The sequence below is a fragment of the Protopterus annectens genome, chromosome 4.part0, assembly GCF_019279795.1.
Source record: "Protopterus annectens isolate FY-2018-M chromosome 4.part0, PAN1.0, whole genome shotgun sequence".
NCBI classification, from domain to species: domain Eukaryota; kingdom Metazoa; phylum Chordata; order Ceratodontiformes; family Protopteridae; genus Protopterus; species Protopterus annectens.
In genome coordinates this window covers 421,237,908-421,263,514 of record NC_056733.1, presented here as the reverse complement: position 1 = coordinate 421,263,514, position 25,607 = coordinate 421,237,908, and the positions used below count along the sequence as shown (strand labels likewise).

Sequence of the window (25,607 nt, the reverse complement as noted above, 5' to 3'; positions counted from 1 at the left end):
CCTCAGCCGGCCTGAATACCAGAGTCTTCGGATTTCTGTGTCGGATGCTGTCTCCTCTCTTCCATGACGTCAGGTCGTCAGGGGTATAAAACATGCAGCCGACACCATTATATCAGTTTTTCTTGCCCAGATGTCAGGTGCCCCCACAACAGGAAGCAATTGTATGGTATGGTACACCCCCCATCAAAAAGCAAATACACCAGAAAAAGTAAATATACCAAACAAGAAGGAAAGGTAGATCCCAGAGAAGTCAGGGGGCTGGAGGGAGGGTAACCAGGACTGCAACAGTGAATACACTCGAACATCTACATTTACGGCAAGTGCACACAACTGTACTATGTTCTTCGTGTTTCACTGTTGCAGTCATCACATTTGGGTTGATTCCCAAAGCTAAGGAAGGGAGGAGGAAGTTAAAGAGCATTAGGACCGGCTATTAAGCCCTGCAAGACTGCAGTGGCAAATCCAGTTCTGGATATAGAAAAGACAGGCATGTGGTAATGTTTGGTGAAGGTATTTACAGAGCTCCAGGTAGCAGCTTCTAGGATGTCCCTGGTAGGGACTCCTCTGGGAAAAGCCACAGAGGTAGATGCAGCCCTGGTGGAATGTGATCTTATCCCCTGTGAGGTAAGTTTTCCATAGTGTTTGTAGCAGAAATTAATGCAATGGGCTATCCATTTGGAAATGGTTTGCTTTGAAATGGCCTTCCCCTCTGCCCCTGCAGCAAAGTCAACTAGCAGCTGTTCAAATTTTCTGAGAGGCTTAGTCCTGTCCAAATAAAATCGAAGTTGCCTGTGCACGTCCAGAGAGTGCAGTATTAGTTCCCCTTTGTTTTGTGGATTAGGGAAAAAAGTAGGCAAATGAATGGACTGATTTAGGGCCACACTAGACACCACCTTGGGCATAAAGGAAGGATTAGTCCGGAGAGAAACCCTGTCCGCATGGAAGATAATGAAGGGTTCCACTGCCATGAGAGCCTGTAATTCAGACACTCTTCTTGCTGAAGTGATGGCTAGTAGGAAGTCTGTTTTCCAAGAAAGGAATTTCAACTCTGCTGTTGCAGCTGGCTGAAATGGGGGGGGGGGGTAAGCTTTTCCAATACAAAGTTAAGGTCCCAGGTTGAAGTGGGAGCTCTCCTGGGGGGTCTTACATTTTTGGCCCCTCTAATGAATTGTTTTAGCAGGGGGTGAGAAAAGAGGGGTGAGCTCAGTATTATAATGTCCTGAAATGGTAGAGGCAGGAATTTTAATTAATGAGAAGGATAGGCCCTTGTGGAGCATTTCTGTTAAGTACTGTAGAATATGAGGTAAGCTGGGCACCGTTGTGCCCATCCCCTGAGCCTGGCTCCAGGAACAGTATCTTTTCCACTTTTCAGCACAGGATTTTCTAGTACTAGGTCTCCTTGCTTCCAGAATGACATCTAGCACCTGCTTACTGAGGGATACTACAGGAAAGCTCAAGGAATTAGCCAGGCTGCAAGGTTCAGGGTTTGAAGCTGAGGGTGCAGAATCTGGCCTGCCTGCTGGGACAGCAGGGAAGGGGTCTGAGGCAAATGCCATGGTTGCAGCAGTGTCATACTGCGCAAGAGGGGGTACCAGTGTTGGAGGGGCCAGTCTGGTGCAATCAGTATTGTCCTTGGCTTGTCCTAATTGATCTTTAGTAGAACCTTCGAGAGGAAAAGTAGAGGGGGAAAGGCATAAACTGAGAGGCTTTCCCAGGTAAAGGACAGGGCATCCACTTTCCAAGCTTGATTGTGGGGAGTTCTTGTGCAGAATTTGTCCAACTGGTAGTTCTGAGGGGAGGCAAACAAGTCTACCTCTTGAGTCCCCCATTTGTTCCTCAAGAGGTTGAATATTTTGGGTTCTAGTTTCCATTTGTGTGGGTCCACGAGATTTCTGCTTAAGTTGTCTGCCAATGAATTTAGTTTGCCTGGCAGGAATTGAGCTTGTAGGTGTACTTGGTAGTTCAAGGCTGTGTTCCACAGAGCAATGGCTAGGCTGTAGAGAGGGTACAAGTGGGTTCCCCCCTGCCTGTTTATGTACCACATAACTGTGGTGTTGTCTGTCTTTACCAATAGTTGTCCTGGAAGAATACGGTCTTTGAAGGCTGTCAGAGCATTCTGTATAGCTAACATTTCTTTTTGATTGATGTGCAGGTGCATCTGTCTCAGGTTCCATTTGCCGTGAATGCACTGCCCTGCCATGTGAGCCTCCCATGCATAGTCTGATGCATCTGTTGTTACGGTTTGGGTGGCAGGGGGTAGAGTGAAAGGGAGTCCCTTGTTGTGATAGCAGTCCTCTGCTCACCAAAGGAATTCTGTCTTTATACAAGGAATGATAGGAATCATTGTTTCCAGGTCCTGAGAAAGTTGACACCATAGGCTTTTTAGATACCACTGGAGATTCCTCATATGCAGTCTTGCATATGGAATTAGTAGAATGCAAGAGGCCAAGAACCCCAGGGCTTCCAGTATATTCCTTGCAAAGAGCTGGGGTTTTGTGGCCAATAGTTTGAAGTAGGTTGTCAAATAAACTTGTTTCTCTGGAGTAGGAATGCCACCTGGGAAGTTGTGTTCAAGCTTGCGCCCAGGAATACAATCTGTTGGCAGGCTACTAGGTGAGATTTATTTTCGTTGATGGTGTACCCCAGTGAGGTCAGAAGTTTATTTACGAATGCCAGGTGTTGTAATAGCAAGTCCTGGCTTTCTGTCTGAATCAGACACTTGTCCAAGTATGGGTAAATTTGAATATTTCTCTGCCTGCAAAATGTAATGGCTGGAGCTAGACACTTTGTGAATACACTGGGCGCAGTAGATAAGCCACAGGCATCCTTGGCTAGCATAGGAAGAAGCTGTTGAAGAGTTAGCATTCTGAATTTTGGAATGACCAGAAAGGTGCTGAGAATATTGGGGGTCCAGGATAGGATGCCAAGAGTTGTCTTTTCTGGGTACCAGAAAAAATCTTGAATAAAAACCTTGTCCCCTTTGTTCTGCTGGGACAGATTGAATAGCCCTGATAATGAGAAGAGAGAGAAAGTACAGTTTTGTACCTACCATAAATGCAGATGTCCGATAGGTATGCATCTGCAGTCATAACATATGGGTTGTCCTGCCTCAGGCAGCCCTTCGGTCGGCCGGATTCCAAAGTGTGGGTCTGGCCTCGGCTGATGTCGCACTTTCCCCGACGTCAGCGCTTCTGGGGTATAAAGGCATCCGCTGATGCCATTTTCCTCAGTGTTTCTTGCCCCAGATGCCAGGTGCCCTCTAGGAAGGCTAAATTTGGATAAATGCTGAAAAGTTCCAAACAGTAGCAAAATATATATACATATACATATACAAACAAACAAATACACCATAATAGATTCCCCCAGCTAGCTGAAAGAGGGGAAGGCACCCTATGAATACCACAGAGGGGAAGGAGGGTGGGTAATCCTGACTGCAGATGCATACCTATCGGACATCTACATTTATGGTAGGTACAAAACTGTACTATGTCCTTCAAGGATGCATCTGCAGTCATAACATATGGGTAGAATACCATAGCCAAACTGGGGGAGGAGGTACTAAGAGAAGGATGGTGTAGTCAGGATCCCCTGAAGAACTGCAGTTGCAAACCCTGCTCGGGATCTGGAGTATAAAGGTAGATTATAATGCTTGGCAAATGTATGCACGGAGCTCCAAGTAGCAGCTTCTAAAATGTCCTTGGTAGCCACCCCTCGTAGGAAAGCTGTAGTGGTGGCTGTGGCCCTTGTGGAATGAGGCCTGATATTTTCAGGAGCTGTCTTTCCATGAAAAGAGTAGCAAAAGCGAATGCAATTTCCTATCCATTTTGAAATTGTCTGTTTGGAAATTGCTCTTCCTTGCACCCCATTTGCATATGCTACAAAAAGTTGGTCAGTTTTTCTGTTGGTTTTAGTTCTGTCCAGATAGTAGCATAATTGTCTGTGTATATCCAAGGTGTGCAAAAGTTTTTCTCCTTTGTTCTGTGGGTTAGGGAAGAACGTAGGCAAATGAATAGCTTGGTTCAAGGATACCCTGGATACCACCTTTGGCATGAAAGTAGGATTGGTTCTCAGTGACACTCTATCCTGGTGGAAAATAAGAAAAGGCTGCACTGCCATTAATGCCTGTAACTCGGATACTCTTCTTGCTGAAGTGATTGCCAGAAGGAAAGCAGTTTTCCAAGATAAAACTGTAGGTCTGCTGATGCTGCTGGTTCAAAAGGAGGTAGTGTCAATTTTTCCAGCACAAAATTGAGATCCCATGCAGGTAGAGGGGGTCTCCTTGGAGGTTTAACATTTTTGATCCCTCTCAAAAATTGTCTGAGAAGAGGGTGAGAGAAGATAGGAGGATCCATATTGTATTCTGCTGAAATTGCTGAAGCATGAATCTTAATGGAAGAATAAGACAGGCCATTGTGGAACAATTCTGCTAAGTATTCTAGGATGTGTGCTATGTTTGCCACTGTGACATCTGTGCCCTTTGATGTGCTCCAAATGAGAAATCTCTTCCATTTAGCTGAGTATGTCTTCCTTGTGGAAGGTCTGCGAGCCTCCAGGATAATGTCCTTGACCCTCTGAGATAAAACAGATTGGCTTGGTTTTAAGGAATTTTCCAGGCAGTTAGTTGCAATGTTTTCAAGTTTGGATGCAGGGTCTTGAAATTGTTCTGCATTAGAAGAAGAGGCCATAGGGGTAGAGGCCATGAGTTCGCCTGAGACATGCTTCTCAGTAGCGGATACCAGTGTTGCCTTGGCCAGTCCGGAGCTATTAGTATCACCTTTGGCTGCTCCTCCCTGATCTTCAGTAGAACCTTGTACATCAATGGGAGAGGTGGAAAGGCATATACTGTTAGGGCATTCCAGCTGAAAGAGAGAGAGTCCACCCTCCAGGCTTGTGGGTGGTATGTCCTTGAGCAGAATTTCTTCAGTTGGTGGTTGAGTGGGGAGGCGAACAGATCTATCTCTGGCATTCCCCATTTCTTTGTTATGAGTTTGAAGATGTCTGGATGCAGCATCCATTTGTGAGCATCCGTGGTAGTTCTGCTTAAGCTGTCTGCTAGTGAATTCTCTTTTCCTGGTACGAATATGGCCTGCAGCTGGATACTGAGATTCAGGCATAGGTTCCACAGATTCATTGCCATCTGGCATAGAGGGTAGGAATGTGTGCCTCCCTGTTTGTTTATGTACCACATGACCGTGGTGTCGTCTGTCCTTATTAACAGATGTCCTTGCTGGAGGAATGGTTTGAATGCCTCGATTGCATGCTTCACTGCCAGCATCTCCTTTTGGTTTATGTGCATGCTTAGCTGTCCTTGAGGCCATAGGCCTTGGATACATTTGTCCTCCATGTGTGCTCCCCATCCTAGGTCTGAGGCGTCCGTGGTGATGGTCTGCCTTGGTTTTGGTTTGTTGAAAGGCAACCCTCTGTTGGACTGGCAGGCCTGAGCCCACCACAGGAATTCCTTCTGAAGGCATGGAATGATTGGTATCATGGCTTCTAGACTGTGACTGTGTTGAGACCATACATTCCTTAGGTACCATTGTAATTTCCTCATATGCAGCCTGGCATGTGGAATCAAGATTATGCAGGATGCCATGTAACCCAGGGCCTGCAGGACTTTCCTTGCAGTAAGCTGAGTTTGTCTTGTCAAAGTCATGAAGTAATCTGGAAGTTGTTTTTGTTTTTCTTCTGTGAGAAAAGCCATCTGAGTGATTGTGTCCGGATCTGCACCCAAAAAGGTTATCCTTTGGGATGGCACTAGTCTTGACTTTTGGATGTTGACTGTGTATCCCAAGGCCTGTAGCAGGTGTATGACATAAGCCAAGTCCTTTAACAATTTTGTCTTGTTGTCCGCTTGTATTAGGCAGTCGTCCAGGTATGGGTAAATTTGAATTCCCTGAAGTCTGCAATGTGCAATTACTGATGCCAGGCATTTCGTGAATACTCTGGGCGCAGTAGATAAGCCAAAGGGCAATGCTGAGAATTGATAATGCTCTGATCCTGCAAGAAATCTGAGGTGTCTTCTGCAATCTGGTCGGATAGGGACGTGCAGGTATGCCTCCTTGAGATCTAGAGTCACCAGCCAAGACTCCTTGCCCAACATGGGAAGAAGTTGCTGTAGGGTCAACATTTTGAATTTTGGCACAATGAGAAATGTGTTCAGTGAGGACAAGTCGAGAATAGGCCTCCATTGGTTTTCTTTTCTTGGTACTAGGAATAATCTGGAGTAAAATCCTTGGCCTTGTTATCTGAAGTAAATTGCTGATTTGTCTTAAAGCCTCTGCCTTCTGGTTTGGTGGTAGGTTTGGCATTCCGCTCCTTTTTGGTAAAGTGTGGAAGTGAAACCTGTATCCTTTGTCTATTGTTTGCAATGTCCATGTATCCTTTGTAATGTAATGCCAGTTTTTTGAGAATAAAGCCAGCTTTCCGCCCAAGGGAGCTTCCAGTTGATCCCTGGTAGGCGGAATCAGAGTCAAGTCATTGTGTCTGTCCTGTGGTAGTGGTTGTAGTTGCAGCTGTGGCACTACTCCTCTGGTTGGCAGGCTGCTACTGACGGCCCCTGTAGGCACCCTTTGATTGACCTCTGCCTCTAGGGTGTCTGTTCCTGCCCCTCTGTGCTCTGGAGGTGTCTGGAAAGGACCAATTCTTTGTAGGCCAGTTTCTGCTAAACCTCGGAGGTTGGACCTGCAGAAATTCCTTTACTGTTTGCACAGATTTTGCTTTTTCTTCCACCTTCTTTAGAATCTCCTGTGCAGGTGAGCCAAATAAATTTTGTTTCTCCATTGGAGCATCGAGGAGTTTAGCCTTGACATGGTCTGGCAAAGATTGCTCCTTTAGCCAGGCATGCCTACGAATTACTGCCCCAGTCATAGCTGATCTAAATGAAGCCTCCAGTGCATCATAGCCACATTTTAAGAAATGATTACTGACCTGCTGATAGTTGTGTACCAAATCCTGAAGGGATTTACGGTCTAAAGGTTCAGGAGAAGAAAGCTTCTTATTCAGCTGATCTAACAAAAATTCTTGGTACTGTATCATATGGAATTGACAGTTTAATGCCCTGGCAGAAAGAGTAGCAGATGTATAAACCTTTTTACCCCATCTCTCTAATGCTCTAGACTCTTTTTCAGAGGGAAGGGGATTTTTGGCAGTAGCAGCTGCAACCCCTTTTGAGCCCTGAGAAATAGTTTCTGGGTCTGCAGCATGGGCTTTATACAGGTGGAAGTGAGAATCCGGGACCCTGTAATATCTGTCAGGTTTGGCAGGGGCCGGGGGAAGAGAATCAGGTGCAGTACTGACATCATTATACACATCATCAATTACAGTTAGAACAGGTGGTATGGCTAAGGACCTATGCTGGGGCAAATGCAAAAAGGTCCTTAATCTTTTTCTAGAATCAGAGAAATCCTGACCCTGCCATTGAAAGTGCTCCCTCATGGAGTGTAAAGTCTCCCCAAAGGAAAATTCTTCAGGTGGGGAGGCCGAAGGAATAGAATCCTCTGCATCTGAATCCTCATAAGGCGAGTAGGCCCCTTCCTGATGGTCTGACAAATCAGATCCATCCGTGAAGTAATCAGAGGAGAGAGGTTCAGAGGGAACAGTCCTGGGCCTTTTGTCTGGTGGAGGTTGGGAGGCCCTGTCTGGGTGAGGTTGGGAACCCCTAATTAAGGATAAAAGGTCCTCAGCATGAGAACTTGAGGAAGGCCTCTGAGAAGTAGATTTGGCAGGCAAAGCTTTTGAAAGTTTGGCAGCTTTAGCCCTGGAGAAGGCCTTAATAGACATAGAAGCTGGGGGCCTAGCTGCCCCACGTGCAGGGGTAAAAATGTCCAAAGGTATGGTGTCGGACAATTCTTGAGCACTAGCTTCGGTAGGGAGTTCTGAAGCCGACTCAGCCGGGGCCTCTCTGGCCTCGGTTGTCGGAGGAATGGTTTCGGTAGTAGTAATAACCGTGGGGTTGGTTTCAGCCGAAACCGAGACACTCGCGGTAGGCCTAGCCATGGTTTCAGCCGAAACCGCAGGCCGCGAGTGTCGGTCCTTTTCCTTGTGTTTTTTGGCCATATGCGAAGTCGGAGTCTCCGATGGCATTTTATAAGCAAAATCGGTTCCAAAAAATTCTTCTGCAAACTCCAACCGACGTCTAAGAGTCCGTCGGTTGAAGGAGGCACAGGCTAAACAAGCTGATACGTCGTGGTCTGGGCCTAAGCAAGGAAGGCAGTAAGAATGGAAATCCTTATGAGGTATTTGTTTCCCACAAGTTAAACAATTATTTATTTTGACATCGGCTGAGGCAAGAAAGAGCCCCCAACGGGGTACTTAGCTTTTTTCAAAGTCTTCGGTAGCTGAAATCTCTGGATCTGACTGACCGGCACTTGCGAACAGCTTCTGCTTCGGGCACCGTGCGGCAAGAAAGACTGAGGAAAATGGCGTCGGCTGATGCCTTTATACTCCAGAAGCTCTGACGTCGGGGAAAGTGCGACATCAGCCGAGGCCAGACCCAGACTTTGGAATCCGGCCGACCGAAGGGCTGCCTGAGGCAGGACAACCCATATGTTATGACTGCAGATGCATCCTTGAAGGACATCCTGCTGTTGGGCCTCTGCCCATTGATTTGGGGGTAGGTCTGGCCAACCATTTGGGGTTGGTAGTGTGGAAGTTGAATCTGTATCCTTGGGAAACTATGTTCAAAACCCATTTGTCCTGGGCAAAGAGTTCCCAGTTTTTTGCATGCAGAGCGAGCTTTCCTCCTAAGGGAGCAGGTAGTTGAGCAGGGCTTGGAAGGGTTAGGTTAAGTCATTGTGCAATTTGTCCATAGGGGGTGGCTTACTACTCCCTGCTTTGGAAGTGGGAGCCCCCCACTGCTTAGGTCTGTGCGTAGCCTGAGACTGTAAACTAGGTGGTCTGCTGTTCCTGGGTTTTGACTGAGAAGGCCTGGAAGAGACTGGAAAGGACCAGTTCTTTGAAGGCCAATGCCTACTGAATCAGGAAGGCTGTACTTGTAGGAAATCTTTAACAGCTTGCATAGATTTAGTTTTTTCCTCCATCCTTTTGAGGACGACTTCTGCTTTGTTGCCAAAAAGGTTGTCTTGGTTTAAGGGAGCATCCAGTAATTTAGCTTTAACATGATCTGGCAAGTTTTGTTCCTTAAGCCAAGCATGCCTTCTAAGTAGAGACCCAGTGACAGCAGCTCTGCAAGATGCTTCTAAAGCATCAAAACCACATCGCAAAGTATGTTTACCAACTTGTTCTGCAGAATGCATTAAATCTTGCAATTCTTTGTGTTCAGCACAGTCAGGAATCAACATAATTTTCTGTTTAAGTAGTCCCATAACATGTTGCTGATACTTTAACATATGAAACTGGCAATTTAAAGCCCTAATGGCCAAAGTAGCAGAAGTGTATACCTTCTTACCCCATCTGTCTAAGGCTCTAGAATCTCTATCAAAAGGGGTAGGATTTTTGGCAGCAGTAGCCTTAATGCCTTTTGGTCTTTGGGAAATGGTCTCTGGATCCGCAGAGGATTCTTGAAGAGGAACTTGAGAGAGTCAGGTACTATGAAGTACCTGTCAGGTTTTCTGGGAGCTGGAGGTAAAGTGTCTGGGGTAATGCTAGATTCCAAGAAAGCATCATCTACAATGTCCAGAACAGGAGGGATAGCTAAAGGCCTGGGTTGAGGCAGAATTCCTTAAGTCTCTTTTTGGACTCAATCCTGGCTTTTCCAGAGGAAATGCTCCCTAAGAGTATGCCAGGTTTCACTGAAAGAAAAATCTTCTGGAGGGGAAGCAGAGGGAATGGAAACCTCTGCATCAGAATCCTCATAAGTAGATAAGGGCAAATCCTGGTAATCACAAAGAGCAGAAATATCAGATTCCTGATCAGAAGAATCAGAAAGGAATTCAGTTCTAGGTCTCTTAGAGGGGGAAGGCTGGCTTTCCCTAATGAAGGTAATAAAGTCTTCAGCCATTCTAAGCATTTATTTTTGAGGCATATGGGCCTGAGCTCACGGTTTGGTCATCGGTTTTCTAGGTGTAGTGCCAGTTTTAGGCCTGAGGGATTCAGAACTTCTGGATGGAAACGATGGGTCGGTTTAAAATGAATGTCTGTAGGCCTGAATACACCCTCAGAAGCCAGTGCCTGCACAGCAGCTCCAGACCCATCCAAGGTAGAGACATCCGCAGGTTCCATAGTTGAAGAAGCATCTCACGGCATACCAGACTCCGAATGGGTCTTAGTATAGGCCAGCAAATCTGAAGTAGCGGGTATCAGGGGTTGCAAAAGCACCTCACTGAGTACCGGCGGGCTGGCAACTAGCTTAACGGAAGCATCGTCGGCAGTTTTGGACCTATGCGATCTGTCTCTGTCTTTATCCTTACGATTTTTTCGAAGATCGGTAGTCGGATGGCTTAACAAAGCCATTTCAGAGTACTGAGACAGAGTACAAAAGTAATTGGCTGCAAAAATAGCCTGACGATGAATAGTTTGGGGGTTGAACAAGGCATAAAACCAACAGCGAGGGCCTAAATAGGGGATGTAGTACAAATGAAAATCTCTATGAGGCATTTGCTTTCCACAGGTAAGACAATTGTTAACTTTTACTGACATCGGCTGGAGCAAGAAAAAGGATCCCCAATGGGGTTTATCTTTTTGAAGACTTCGGGTCTGAAACTCGAAAACAAAAATTTCAGGAGTCGGCCGACCAGCACTTGCGAACTGCTTTGGGCACCGCACGGCAAGAAAGACTGATATAATGGCGTCGGCTGCATGTTTTATATACCTGACTACCTGATGTCATGGAAGAGGAGACAGCATCCGATGCAGAAATCTGAAGACTCTGGTATTCAGGCCGGCTGAGGGCTACCTGCAGGCAGATAACACAAATGTGAAGACTGCAACAGTGAAACATGAAGAACATTCACATTTTCTTGACCCCTCTTTGACTTCAGGAAAAGGATCACTGAAGGGTAGAAAAGCAAATCCCTGCAGCAGACATGGCCTGTCCTTCCTGTTCACTGCAGGAACAGAATGACCAAACAACGACATTCCATCAAAAGGAACACTGATGAAAGAAGACTCGAAAGCCTCTGCAATGCCATATAACTGCATCCAGGCATGTCTCCATAAGGTACTGCCTGAACTGGCAGCCTGTGAGGTACCCTCTGCAGCATGGGATATCAACCTCATGGATGCACTGGAAAGGGATAACAGAGTAGCCAGTTGTGAGCATGATCTACAGGCATGGACTTGGACAGAAATTTGGACAGCTCCTTGGTCATATCCCTCTGCAGTCTTGTTAAGTACACCAAATATTTCAGGGACCTCAAGGCAAAGGTCGTTAAAGCAAATATGCACCTTCCAAATTTGTCCAAAGCCCTCAACTCTCTATTAGAGGTGTAGACGGAGGAGCTTTGCTCAGCTAGCTCATCTGTTTGTGGCTGCTGCCGCAACTATAGATTTAATAAAGACTCCTTTGCTCCAGTCTTTTGGTGGTACCAAAATTTTGTCTGGATGACAGGAGATTGATAACAGAGTCCGGTTCCTTCCATACCTGATGTGAGACTAGGCTGTTCAGGATTAACACAAGACATAGATGGGCCAGAACCAAATGTTTCAAAAATACTGACTCCTGTGCGGAAGGATTATCTGAAGACCACCCACCTTTCTGCTTAAGGATCTCCAAAATGTCTCAGAATGAGAAGTCATCAGGAGGTGATCTGGGGGACTCTTCCCCTTCAGCTAAGTCAGTATCCTCTGTGAGGGATTCCAATGAGGAATCTATGTGCCACCTTTTGCACATTCGCTTAAGGGGAACCTCCTCAGTAGGATACTTTGGGGAAGTGTCTGAAGAGATGGGAAGTTCCTCCAAGGGAACTGGCTGGATGCTAGTTGGCACTGACTGTTCCTGTGGAAAAGGTCTGACAGGATCAGAGCTTAGACCCACTGGGGGAATGGATATAGGCTCCAGCCTCCAAAGAAAAGTGAGAGATCAGATCTCTTGGAAGAGAGAAAGCCCTCTCCATTACCTCGAAGGCAGCTGGACAAGGAAAAGTTGTGGCTGGTCGCTTCAGAGCTTAAACTTTCAGAGCAGACAAAGAAAGTGCATTTTTTTTGAATCAGGTTGGCTTCTCGGCCATAGCTTGTTTTAGAAAGTAAAGAGAGGAAAGTTTTGTTTCTTTTTTAATAGCAGAAAGAACTACCAATAATGGTAGAGTTACCTACTCTAAAAACAGGGGGGGAGGGGGTAAGAAAAAGGTAAAGTAAAGGAGAAGAGGTACCAACAATGGTACTCAATAAAAAATTACCCAACAAGTTAGAAAAAGGGAGAAGTAAAGGAAATTTCTGAAGGGTGGAAACTCTGAACACTAAACAGATAAAGAAGGAGGATGCAGAGAAAGTTAATTGAACAATATTTCTGAAGAAAACTACTCACAAATGCTCGAAAAATTTAACAAAAGACGTCTGAGAGAGGATCTACATCCATGCAAGATGGTGGCAAACGAGATCTGAGATATTGCAGGCTGACTAGGGAATTATGGATAGAGGGAAGAGCTTGAGAGTTGATCCGCAAATCTGTGAAATGCGGCCGAGTTCGATCTGAGGTCGGATCAATAACTCATATGTTGAGGATAAATGAAAATCACAACCTCAGATCATATCAATATGTGATATTTAACATTTGTAAATGTGAACTTGTTAATATTGTTTTATTACTTTTATATAAATGTATGTCTATGTCACAAATGATAATTCAATAAAGGTGTTTAAAAAAAAAAGAGAGACAGACAGAATGGCATGCGCCATGACCATCGAGAACTAGGTCTGTTTTACAAAGCAATTCAACTTGCTCAAATCCAAAACTGGCATGAGGTCCTTGTTCTTCTCTATAACCAGAAAGAAGCTTTAATAGACCCTGGATCTGTTTTGGTCTGGCGAGACATCCTGGATGGCTCGATTTACTAACAACTTCTGAATATCAATAGCTGCATCCTTTCTCTGACAGGGTGGAATGTCTGGAAGATGTTTGGTATTTAACTTCAGTGTATCTTAAAATGAAACTGTGTAACCTCTGTATATGACTCCTAACACTCATGCCAGAGGTGATAAAACTCCAAAGCTTTCAGGAAAGTCAAATGACCCAACTGCCTCTAGAGCAAGACAGTAAGGCAACTCATCAGGATCGCAGAAACAGTCTCCCAGAGAAAGTTACATAGAAGCCCTTTGGACCACCCCTGACACATGGGTGGCTCCCATTGTGGTTATCCCTTCCCTGTTGTGGGGGGGAATCTTCCACAGAAGCTCCCTGAAAAGGCTGCTGTGCTTTTCTAAAGAACTGACATTTTCTTCCCTTCTGGTTCTGAGAAAGTTCATTGAGGGATAGCAAAATGCACTCCAATGGCAGACAGCGTCTTTCTGTCCTGCTTGCTCCTGGTCAAAGTGTCCATAACCTTAGGCCCAAAAAGTGAAGAGCCACCATACAGGGCATTAATAGAGGACACCTTGAAGCAGTCTGCAAAATTACACAATCTCATCCAAGTGTGGTGACACAGGGCCTGTGGCTCGAGATTTGTCTTCAGCTGCATTAGAAAGTAGACAGACATGTTAGCAATAGACTACAAGGTGGACAACTAAGTTTCTTGAGTCTTTTGAGACTCTGGAATCTGTTGTGTCTTAATTTATATTTATATATACATATTAATATTTAGAACAATGTCCCGTTGAAGTATCATCAAGTGAGTCAAGCAGTTTAATGCTCTCAGTGTGAACTTAGCAGACGCTTAGGAGCACTCCCCTAACTGGTCTAATTCCCGAGACTCTCAATTCAGGAATAAACAGATCAACTCTCATCTGAGATGTCCTTTTTAGTGGCCATTACTACCACAATAGCATCAATGGCAGGACGTTTACCCAAGTGTTGTCGGTCCTTGGGAGAGGCAGGGATCTTATCTAGTTGCTTCAGAACTGGTTCTTCCATACTGGGCTCTTTCCACACCCTCTGGAACACCAAACCAATAAACCTATCCAGAGGGGGAACCACAAGGACATGGATGGGCTCACCCTAAAGGCCTCCAAAAATACAGATTCCTTCGGAGATGGGGCTTTGGCAGTCCAACCATCATGCTGGCACACCTGCTCCAAAAGATTGCCAAGAGGGATCACTTTGAAGGATTTAGGAGACTCATTCCTTCATAGGGGTTGGTATCCTCAGTGAGGGATTCCTCAGAAGAAAGAGAATCAATGTGCTTCCTCTTGCACTGCCAGCTGCCAGAAACTTCCAGTCATGGAGCATGGGGGGGGCAGAAGATGCAGGGGGGACCGAGTGCAAAGCAGACTGGGGGAACACCAGGAGTGGGCTGTTCCACAGCTGACTGATGCATGTTCACAAGCACAGATGTTGATGAGGGAGGGATACTGGTTGGTGCTGACCAGTTTACTCCTTGATGGGAGAACATCCTCTCTATATCAAAGGCAGAGGCTGAAGCTGGTACCCTGGACCCCACGCACCCAAGATCTGAAGATCCTAAGGATATGCCAGACAATAGAGCAGCACTGGTCTGCTCAGATGCTGAGACAGGAGCTGAACTATCGAGAGCCAAGGCACTGCATTTGATGGACGAAACCCAAAGTGTTGGCCCCAACATGGATACCCATGTCTTGAAGTATTGGCCTCAAGATCCAATCGGCTCTGACACAGCTGGAATTGAGGAAACCAAGGCAGGGTTAGGAGATGATATTGGCCAAGCCACTGGATACAGCTGTAAGGGTGGTAAGACAACCAGCGTTGATAAACTTGGAGCCCTTAGGGTTTGAGGGAGGAAACAGACTTGTTGAAGCTGAAGCCTCAGGTCAAAGACTCAAAGCCAAAGAATCAGTCCTAACAGCATCTAGGACTGTAGTAAGGACCTCATCAGCTGTCCAAATCAGTGAATCTTAAACTCCTGACCAACTGGAATGACTGAACAATTAAAGCCACAGATTGAGGCCAGGAGGATCACCGGATTGCTGATGACTCCAAGGACCAGACGTGAACCTCAGGAGGACTGGATCTGAGGCAGAGAAGGAGATGGCTCCAGTGAAACCCTCTTGGAGCACAGGGGTGAGGGATAAAAGGCCTGCCCAAGGGAGTTCCTTTGACAGGAAGGAAATTGGGACACTGAGCACAGGGAAAGAAGCCTTCCCATAGTAGTCACCAAAGGAGATTAGGTCTGAGTTATCAAACCTGATGACTGACCCAGACACTGGAGGTACAGATCATCTTGGGATCTTTGGATCTGGTGGGTAGGATGAAGAGGAAGCACATCATTTTTGGCCCCTTTCGAAGTTTTAGGGCCCTTACATCCTCCTACCAACCCCAATCACCTTTATCAACCTTACCAGTAGGAGCAGAAGAGGAGGAAAAATTGTTGGCTCGCAACAGACACTTGAGAGCCAACATGGCACACCTCTCATTAACATCTCGGGTACCAACTTTCTCACAAATAACGCACTGTGTGTCGAGACAAGCAGCATCACGACAATAAATTCACTAGTTGTGCGCATCTTGGGAAGGGAGTTTGTGGCCACACACCACAAACTGCTTGCAGTCCTTAACCATACCACACTAAATTTATACACTATCTATATAATTCTACAAACCAACACACACTATCCTACTAAGTATGAAAAGCACACAGTATTTACAATAACTGAAGCACACAAGGCAGGAAAAAAACACAAACAAATATGCTACCTAAACCTAATCTACAAGATCTAATCCTACACAAACAAATCCATAAAACTACCAACTACTAATAAAAAGTAGGGTAGAGGAAAGGGGAAAAGTAAGATTTAGCTAACAAGCACTAGAAAAAGGATACACCCAACAGTGCTCAAGACCAAGCTGCTGTCCACGAAGACAACAAACACGATCTGAGGTAATCCTAGTAGGGCAAGTTATTATGGGCAGAGGAGGTGGTGCTTGGGGGGCTGAAGCCTTGAATATGGCTGGTCTCAGATCAGAGTTGGATTAGATAACCCTCACGGCTGAACCCAAACAAAAAGAAAAAAAAACAACATTGTCTGATCTTACGATATTACCTAACACTTAAATCAAGTTCCAAGGCTCTCCAGGACAACAGAGCAACTGGCAACTAACATATCAGTAATGTGATGCAGGAAAGGTTACCCAGAACAGACAGTACTTTGAAAGTGCCTGGTTCCAGAACATCAAGTTAACATCAGACTTCACAAAAATATTTTAATTAATTACTTACCTGAGCATCTCTAAGCATTCCTGGTAGACCAGTGTCTTCCATATAGCCCTGTCCACCAAAGCATTCTAACCCTTCTGATACAACAGCAATGGCCTGTTGAAAGAATGAATATCCATGAATACATGTCAGTCAAAACTTGGGTATCATAAGGTTTAAATGGGCAATATGTGCATGATTTTTGTGAATTTTGTGTGTCTGAACCTCAATTTGATAAACAAATGATCCCTTCAGTGTGAATTTCCATTGCCTTTATCAAAGCCACTTTATCAAAGGCTAAAGGCCTCTTATAAAAAAATAAAGCTCTTAACACAAAATGGACAGTGTTGCCCTACATGCACAGCAAAGTTAAGATTCACCAGACATGACTTAAGAAAACCACGTGAAAGGAGATAATTTTGGTATTTCAACATGTGAAACTGGCAATTCAGAGCCCTCATAGCAAGAGTGGAAGAAGTATAGACTTTCTGCCCCATCTATCCAAGGCCCTAGCCTCCTTGTCTGCAGGAACCGGATTCTTAACAACAGAAGCCTTAACACCTTTAGGCCCATGGCTAACAGTTTCTGGTCTGCCCTAGGACTCTTAAAAGATACTTATGAGCTTCAGGCACCCTGTAATACCTATCCGGCTTAACAGGAGCAGGAGGCAAAGAATCAGGATTAAGAGAAGCTTCCATAAAACATCTTCCACTACGTCCAAAACAGGAGGTATAGCCAAAGGCCTATGCTGGGGTAATAACAGAAATTCCCTAAGCCTTTTTCTGGAATCAGAGAAGTCCTGACCTTCCCACTTAAAATGCTCCCTCATGGAATGAAGAGTTTCCGAAAAAGAAAAATCCTCAGGAGGAGTAGCAGAAGGAGTAGAATCATCCACATCAGAATCAGAATAAGGAGAGTACTCCTGCAAGTCTTCAGCCGAAGACTCCGAAACATCTGAAGCCTGTTCAAAACCCCCCAGCTCAGGCTCCACCCTGGGCCTCTTATCAGGAGGGGCCATAGAACCCCTGATCAAAGTAATCAAATCTTCTGCCATTTTAAGCATATGCTTCTTGGGCACAGTACCTGAAGAGCTAGGGGTAACACTAACTGAAGCTAAACCTGGCCTGCCCCTGGGGGAAGCCTTAGAAACAGAAGGAGAGGGCCTAGCCACCTTAGGAAGGGAGGGGAGTATAGTAACATGAGAAGCCCCCTCAGCCTGACTAGTCTCCTGAGAGGCCACATCTTGTAATAACAAGGTCTCCCCCTGGGAACACAAAGAACCTCCGGTGGAGCCACGGCTCCACCGACACCTCTAAAGAACCGGCGTCTGGTACAGACGGTTCTTCTAGCCTAGGCTTAACTGCCTTGTCCTTGCGCTTCTTTGAAGAAGCAGGCGTCGGAGCATCCGACGGCATTTTATAGTTACACCGCTTCCCAAAGACTAACCTCGCAAAATCCAACCTTCTCTTTATAGTGCGTTTATTAAATCTAGCACAAGAGCAACAGCCAACAACGTCGTGCTCAGGCCCTAAGCAAGGAATACACAAAGTATGATAATCTTTATGCGGTATCTGTTTCCACAAGAAATGCAATTATTAACTTTTTCTGACATCCGGTAAATGACTGAGGCAAGAAAAAAGTAAAATATTCCCCAACGGGGTACTTAGCCAACTTTGAACTCGGTCTGAAACTTCAAAATCGAAAAATCTCAGAACGCCAACCGGCACTTGCAATACTGCTTCTGCATCGGACCATGCGGCAAAAAAGACTGAGGATATGACGTCGGTCATGCGCATTTGTACCCTGACGTTCTGACGTCAGTCAAATGCGCCCTGACCGACGTCAGCCTTATACTTTGATATTCGGGCCGACCGAGGACAGCGGACTACCCAAGTGTAAGGACTGCAGCAATGTGAGATGAAGAACATCTACCAATAATGGTAGAGTTAGCTACTCTAAAAACAGGGGGGGAGGGGGTAAGAAAAAGGTAAAGTAAAGGAGAAGAGGTACCAACAATGGTACTCAATAAAAAATTACCCAACAAGTTAGAAAAAGGGAGAAGTAAAGGAAATTTCTGAAGGGTGGAAACTCTGAACACTAAACAGATAAAGAAGGAGGATGCAGAGAAAGTTAATTGAACAATATTTCTGAAGAAAACTACTCACAAATGCTCGAAAAATTTAACAAAAGACGTCTGAGAGAGGATCTACATCCATGCAAGATGGTGGCAAACGAGATCTGAGATATTGCAGGCTGACTAGGGAATTATGGATAGAGGGAAGAGCTTGAGAGTTGATCCGCAAATCTGTGGAATGCGGCCGAGTTCGATCTGAGGTCGGATCAATAACTCATATGTTGAGGATAAATGAAAATCACAACCTCAGATCATATCAATATGTGATATTTAACATTTGTAAATGTGAACTTGTTAATATTGTTTTATTACTTTTATATAAATGTATGTCTATGTCACAAATGATAATTCAATAAAGGTGTTTAAAAAAAAAAGAGAGACAGACAGAATGGCATGCGCCATGACCATCGAGAACTAGGTCTGTTTTACAAAGCAATTCAACTTGCTCAAATCCAAAACTGGCATGAGGTCCTTGTTCTTCTCTATAACCAGAAAGAAGCTTTAATAGACCCTGGATCTGTTTTGGTCTGGCGAGACATCCTGGATGGCTCGATTTACTAACAGCTTCTGAATATCAATAGCTGCATCCTTTCTCTGACAGGGTGGAATGTCTGGAAGATGTTTGGTATTTAACTTCAGTGTATCTTAAAATGAAACTGTGTAACCTCTGTATATGACTCCTAACACTCATGCCAGAGGTGATAAAACTCCAAAGCTTTCAGGAAAGTCAAATGACCCAACTGCCTCTAGAGCAAGACAGTAAGGCAACTCATCAGGATCGCAGAAACAGTCTCCCAGAGAAAGTTACATAGAAGCCCTTTGGACCACCCCTGACACATGGGTGGCTCCCATTGTGGTTATCCCTTCCCTGTTGTGGGGGGGAATCTTCCACAGAAGCTCCCTGAAAAGGCTGCTGTGCTTTTCTAAAGAACTGACATTTTCTTCCCTTCTGGTTCTGAGAAAGTTCATTGAGGGATAGCAAAATGCACTCCAATGGCAGACAGCGTCTTTCTGTCCTGCTTGCTCCTGGTCAAAGTGTCCATAACCTTAGGCCCAAAAGTGAAGAGCCACCATACAGGGCATTAATAGAGGACACCTTGAAGCAGTCTGCAAAATTACACAATCTCATCCAAGTGTGGTGACACAGGGCCTGTGGCTCGAGATTTGTCTTCAGCTGCATTAGAAAGTAGACAGACATGTTAGCAATAGACTACAAGGTGGACAACTAAGTTTCTTGAGTCTTTTGAGACTCTGGAATCTGTTGTGTCTTAATTTATATTTATATATACATATTAATATTTAGAACAATGTCCCGTTGAAGTATCATCAAGTGAGTCAAGCAGTTTAATGCTCTCAGTGTGAACTTAGCAGACGCTTAGGAGCACTTCCCTAACTGGTCTAATTCCCGAGACTCTCAATTCAGGAATAAACAGATCAACTCTCATCTGAGATGTCCTTTTTAGTGGCCATTACTACCACAATAGCATCAATGGCAGGACGTTTACCCAAGTGTTGTCGGTCCTTGGGAGAGGCAGGGATCTTATCTAGTTGCTTCAGAACTTTTTCTTCCATACTGGGCTCTTTCCACACCCTCTGGAACACCAAACCAATAAACCTATCCAGAGGGGGAACCACAAGGACATGGATGGGCTCACCCTAAAGGCCTCCAAAAATACAGATTCCTTCGGAGATGGGGCTTTGGCAGTCCAACCATCATGCTGGCACACCTGCTCCAAAAGATTGCCAAAAGAGGGATCACTTTGAAGGATTTAGGAGACTCATTCCTTCATAGGGGTTGGTATCCTCAGTGAGGGATTCCTCAGAAGAAAGAGAATCAATGTGCTTCCTCTTGCACTGCCAGCTGCCAGAAACTTCCAGTCATGGAGCATGGGGGGGGCAGAAGATGCAGGGGGGACCGAGTGCAAAGCAGACTGGGGGAACACCAGGAGTGGGCTGTTCCACAGCTGACTGATGCATGTTCACAAGCACAGACTTTGATGAGGGAGGGATACTGGTTGGTGCTGACCAGTTTACTCCTTGATGGGAGAACATCCTCTCTATATCAAAGGCAGAGGCTGAAGCTGGTACCCTGGACCCCACGCACCCAAGATCTGAAGATCCTAAGGATATGCCAGACAATAGAGCAGCACTGGTCTGCTCAGATGCTGAGACAGGAGCTGAACTATCGAGAGCCAAGGCACTGCATTTGATGGACGAAACCCAAAGTGTTGGCCCCAACATGGATACCCATGTCTTGAAGTATTGGCCTCAAGATCCAATCGGCTCTGACACAGCTGGAATTGAGGAAACCAAGGCAGGGTTAGGAGATGATATTGGCCAAGCCACTGGATACAGCTGTAAGGGTGGTAAGACAACCAGCGTTGATAAACTTGGAGCCCTTAGGGTTTGAGGGAGGAAACAGACTTGTTGCAGCTGAAGCCTCAGGTCAAAGACTCAAAGCCAAAAGAATCAGTCCTAACAGCATCTAGGACTGTAGTAAGGACCTCATCAGCTGTCCAAATCAGTGAATCTTAAACTCCTGACCAACTGGAATGACTGAACAATTAAAGCCACAGATTGAGGCCAGGAGGATCACCGGATTGCTGATGACTCCAAGGACCAGACGTGAACCTCAGGAGGACTGGATCTGAGGCAGAGAAGGAGATGGCTCCAGTGAAACCCTCTTGGAGCACAGGGGGTGAGGGATAAAAAGGCCTGCCCAAGGGAGTTCCTTTTGACAGGAAGGAAATTGGGACACTGAGCACAGGGAAAGAAGCCTTCCCCATAGTAGTCACCAAAGGAGATTAGGTCTGAGTTATCAAACCTGATGACTGACCCAGACACTGGAGGTACAGATCATCTTGGGATCTTTGGATCTGGTGGGTAGGATGAAGAGGAAGCACATCATTTTTGGCCCCTTTCGAAGTTTTAGGGCCCTTACATCCCTCCTACCAACCCCAATCACCTTTATCAACCTTACCAGTAGGAGCAGAAGAGGAGGAAAAATTGTTGGCTCGCAACAGACACTTGAGAGCCAACATGGCACACCTCTCATTAACATCTCGGGTACCAACATTCTCACAAATAACGCACTGTGTGTCGAGACAAGCAGCATCACGACAATAAATTCACTAGTTGTGCGCATCTTGGGAAGGGAGTTTGTGGCCACACACCACAAACTGCTTGCAGCCCTTAACCATACCACACTAAATTTATACACTATCTATATAATTCTACAAACCAACACACACTATCCTACTAAGTATGAAAAGCACACAGTATTTACAATAACTGAAGCACACAAGGCAGGAAAAAAACACAAACAAATATGCTACCTAAACCTAATCTACAAGATCTAATCCTACACAAACAAATCCATAAAACTACCAACTACTAATAAAAAGTAGGGTAGAGGAAAGGGGAAAAGTAAGATTTAGCTAACAAGCACTAGAAAAGGATACACCCAACAGTGCTCAAGACCAAGCTGCTGTCCACGAAGACAACAAACACGATCTGAGGTAATCCTAGTAGGGCAAGTTATTATGGGCAGAGGAGGTGGTGCTTGGGGGGCTGAAGCCTTGAATATGGCTGGTCTCAGATCAGAGTTGGATTAGATAACCCTCACGGCTGAACCCAAACAAAAAGAAAAAAAAACAACATTGTCTGATCTTACGATATTACCTAACACTTAAATCAAGTTCCAAGGCTCTCCAGGACAACAGAGCAACTGGCAACTAACATATCAGTAATGTGATGCAGGGAAAGGTTACCCAGAACAGACAGTACTTTGAAAGTGCCTGGTTCCAGAACATCAAGTTAACATCAGACTTCACAAAAAATATTTTAATTAATTACTTACCTGAGCATCTCTAAGCATTCCTGGTAGACCAGTGTCTTCCATATAGCCCTGTCCACCAAAGCATTCTAACCCTTCTGATACAACAGCAATGGCCTGTTGAAAGAATGAATATCCATGAATACATGTCAGTCAAAACTTGGGTATCATAAGGTTTAAATGGGCAATATGTGCATGATTTTTGTGAATTTTGTGTGTCTGAACCTCAATTTGATAAACAAATGATCCCTTCAGTGTGAATTTCCATTGCCTTTATCAAAGCCACTTTATCAAAGGCTAAAGGCCTCTTATAAAAAAATAAAGCTCTTAATACAAAATGGACAGTGTTGCCCTACATGCACAGCAAAGTTAAGATTCACCAGACATGACTTAAGAGCCACCATAGTTCACAGCTGTCTACACTAGCTTAAGCCATCTGACAGCAATGACCACCAATAGCCTCAGTAATGTGGTTATTTGTTCCATTCTGTGTACTGAAAACAACTATGTTGCCTACTACACTATGCACACTCAATTCTTTTTCTTCCAAGTACAAAAGACTAGCAGCATAAATGCATCAGGGATAAATCCCCTCACTTGCTACTAATCAATGCTATGCTCCATGTGTTGTTTTCTTGGTTTACGTCTTATACGAAAAACATCCTACAAGCTGCATGTAAGGTGCTTTATGCCCTTTACTTCATTTTAAGCAAAGAATGGAAGATCCCAATCCAGTGGTGCCAACAGTAAAATAAATTATGCTTCCTTTTATACTTCACACACGCCTTCTGTGCAATGTTCTACAACAACCCCTTTTCTCTTACATTCAAAATGGAGATAAATGCCAGATTTCTATGAGAATATGACTAAAAGATGTTGCTGCACACATTTATTTTTTTGAAAGGGAAGCAATAACAATAATAATGATGATGATGATGCCATCTGTGCTACAGGACAGCTCTTCCAATCAAATCTAACACTGAATTTTCACCCCCTTACATTCATACTAACTTTCTCAGAGGAAAGTTTTTTCCCAAAAAAAGTCGAAGAAATGAACAGACAAGACAGGCTAAAAGAGTATATAACTTCAGTGCTTTCAGCTTTATTATGAAAAAAGTCTTTCATAATAAAGCCAAAAGCGATAAAGTTATTTATTTTTAAATTGTCTTCTCTGTTAATTTGTTGCGCTTTTCTGAAAAAGCTCATTAGTTCTGCCTAGATGGCATTTTCAGAGGAAATAAAGTTTTGTTAGGAACTTACCAGAACAGTAGATGTTCAAGCATATTAATTGTTGTAGAGGCCTTGACTGCTGGCCTGACTTCCAGAGTTCTTGAGTCTACCCCCTCTAGACCATCCATCCCTCATACATGGACATCAAGACTTTGGTGGTATAGAGAGACATCTATCAGTGCCAGCTTCTGATCTTTCCTGTTTCTGGCAAGCACCAAAGCATGCCCCACAGTGGATTGACCCATTCCCAGGTGGGAGAACACCAATAAAAGGAACTGTAAAACAGCTTCTGTAGGCTGAAGCTGAACCTGGAGAAGGAGGGTGCCTGGTCACATAGCAACAAGGAAAGGTAAGAAAGGGCTAGCTTGGGTAAGGATAGTCTAGGTAACTACAGAACCCGTAAGTATCTAAGTAATAGCGAGGAAGGAAGGAAGGTGGGTACTGGTACTGCAATAGCAAATATACTCAAACATCTCCAACTCTGTTAACCTCCAATAATAAATGTACTATGTTTTCATAACTTTCTTTTGCAGTACTCACTCATGGAAAAGCTCCAACAGCTTACAGACCTGATGGTGTACGACTTGTGGAAAATGCAGGTGTCTAAAAGCCCTGAAGAATGGCCATGGCAAACCTGCTCTGGCCAGGAAATGTTAGCTAGATTGCAGTACTTGTAAAGGTATGCAATGATGTCCATATAGCTGCTTTTATGCTGGCCTGAGTAGTAAGCCCTCTTATGAAAGCTGTGGTGGTAGTAGCTACTGCTCTAGTAGAATGGGCTTACTTGACCTAGGATGAACTTACATTATGAAAATTTCCAAAACTAATATAATGAGCCATTAATTTAAAAATGGTTTGCTTGCTTATTGTCCACTTTTCCCACCCATAAAGGGCCTAAAAACTATTCATCTGTCTTGCAGTGCTTTGTTCTATTCAATTGTAATCTCTGCTGTGAATATCTAAGGAATGCAAAATGTTTCCCAAACACAAAGAATACAGGCAGGTACACAGATTGGTCCAAGGACAGCCCTGTACCCAATGCAGGGAACTGGCCTGGATTAAATGATACCATTAGTATCAAACCAGTATTAAAATTAAGAAGGGCCAGATTATGAACACAGTCTAAAACAATAATACTTGAACACCGTAGGCTTTAAAAGTTCAAATTTACTGTCACACACATGGTTACATCTATATTTATGTGTATTTTTACTTGCTAGAGTAGGATCGTGTTAATTATTATTCATACAAATGTTTTGTTGACAATGATTTTACAGTGTAAGCAATAATGTATTTACACTAAGTTTTTACCAAGTTGTCCACATTTTTAAATGCATTTAGCATACTTTTATTTAAGTGGAGAAAATGTATGTAACAGTTATTTTAACTGAACGAAAGAATGCAATGCAACACACTTGATGTCACAAAGAAAGCTTTTTGTACTTGGTTGTGTAGCTTGCTACCTGAATGGATGGTTGGTAATTGAATAATATCGTAATTACAAAATGATTGAATTGTTAATTAACGCAAGCAGCTATTTAAACTGATGTTTTAAACTCTGTCAGTATCTTGAAAAAGCTCGGAACATCCGAGCGAAAGCGCTTGTGATACGTGGTATTAGTGTGGTGTTTTTTACAAATAAAGACCAATTTTGGATTCATTTTAACTTGGTGGCGTCAGCTTTGTGGTCTTCAAGGTTGTTCCTGGTCCTGTTCTTTTACCTGGTTTTGACTTAAGCTTGTGAGTGCGTAATGGCTGCGGAAGCGGATGCCTTTGATCCGGTGGAAACACCAGAAGTGCTAAGAAACACTAATCCAGACGCACCGGTAACTCGAGCGGAGTTCAACGGTGTTTTGGCAGCATTGGAGGAGATAACTAAGCTCCTGAAGGGAGTTCAACCGGAAATGGATACAACGGCAGTAAACCAGCAGCACGCAGCACAAACTGCTAGCAGGCTTGGTGGAGCTTGCCTGGGGACAAATGGTTCTTTTGCTTTTAATGGATTTAACAACACTTCGAATACAAGACCAAACATTAATGAGGGTCCTGGTCGAGCAGACCGATCTAATGAAGCAGAGAGACCGATGCCCTCAAGAACGGAAAAACGGCAACAAAATAAGGACTTTTGCTTTGCGAATTGGGTAGAGCAGCAATTTTCATTTAACAAAGGTACTGTTCATTCCAACAAAAC

The 25,607-nt window shown here is 44.4% G+C and overlaps 1 protein-coding gene across 1 annotated transcript in view; it reads right to left on the bottom strand.

Moving 5' to 3' along the window:
• Positions 1 to 25,607, bottom strand: part of LOC122799363 (acyl-CoA dehydrogenase family member 11-like) — a 2,063,282-nt gene that overhangs the window by 804,676 nt on the left and 1,232,999 nt on the right. Inside the window, exon 10 of the mRNA XM_044068366.1 lies at positions 22,211 to 22,303. Within this exon, the coding sequence (XP_043924301.1) occupies positions 22,211 to 22,303 (93 nt within the window). The remainder of the gene's footprint in view (positions 1 to 22,210; positions 22,304 to 25,607) is intronic.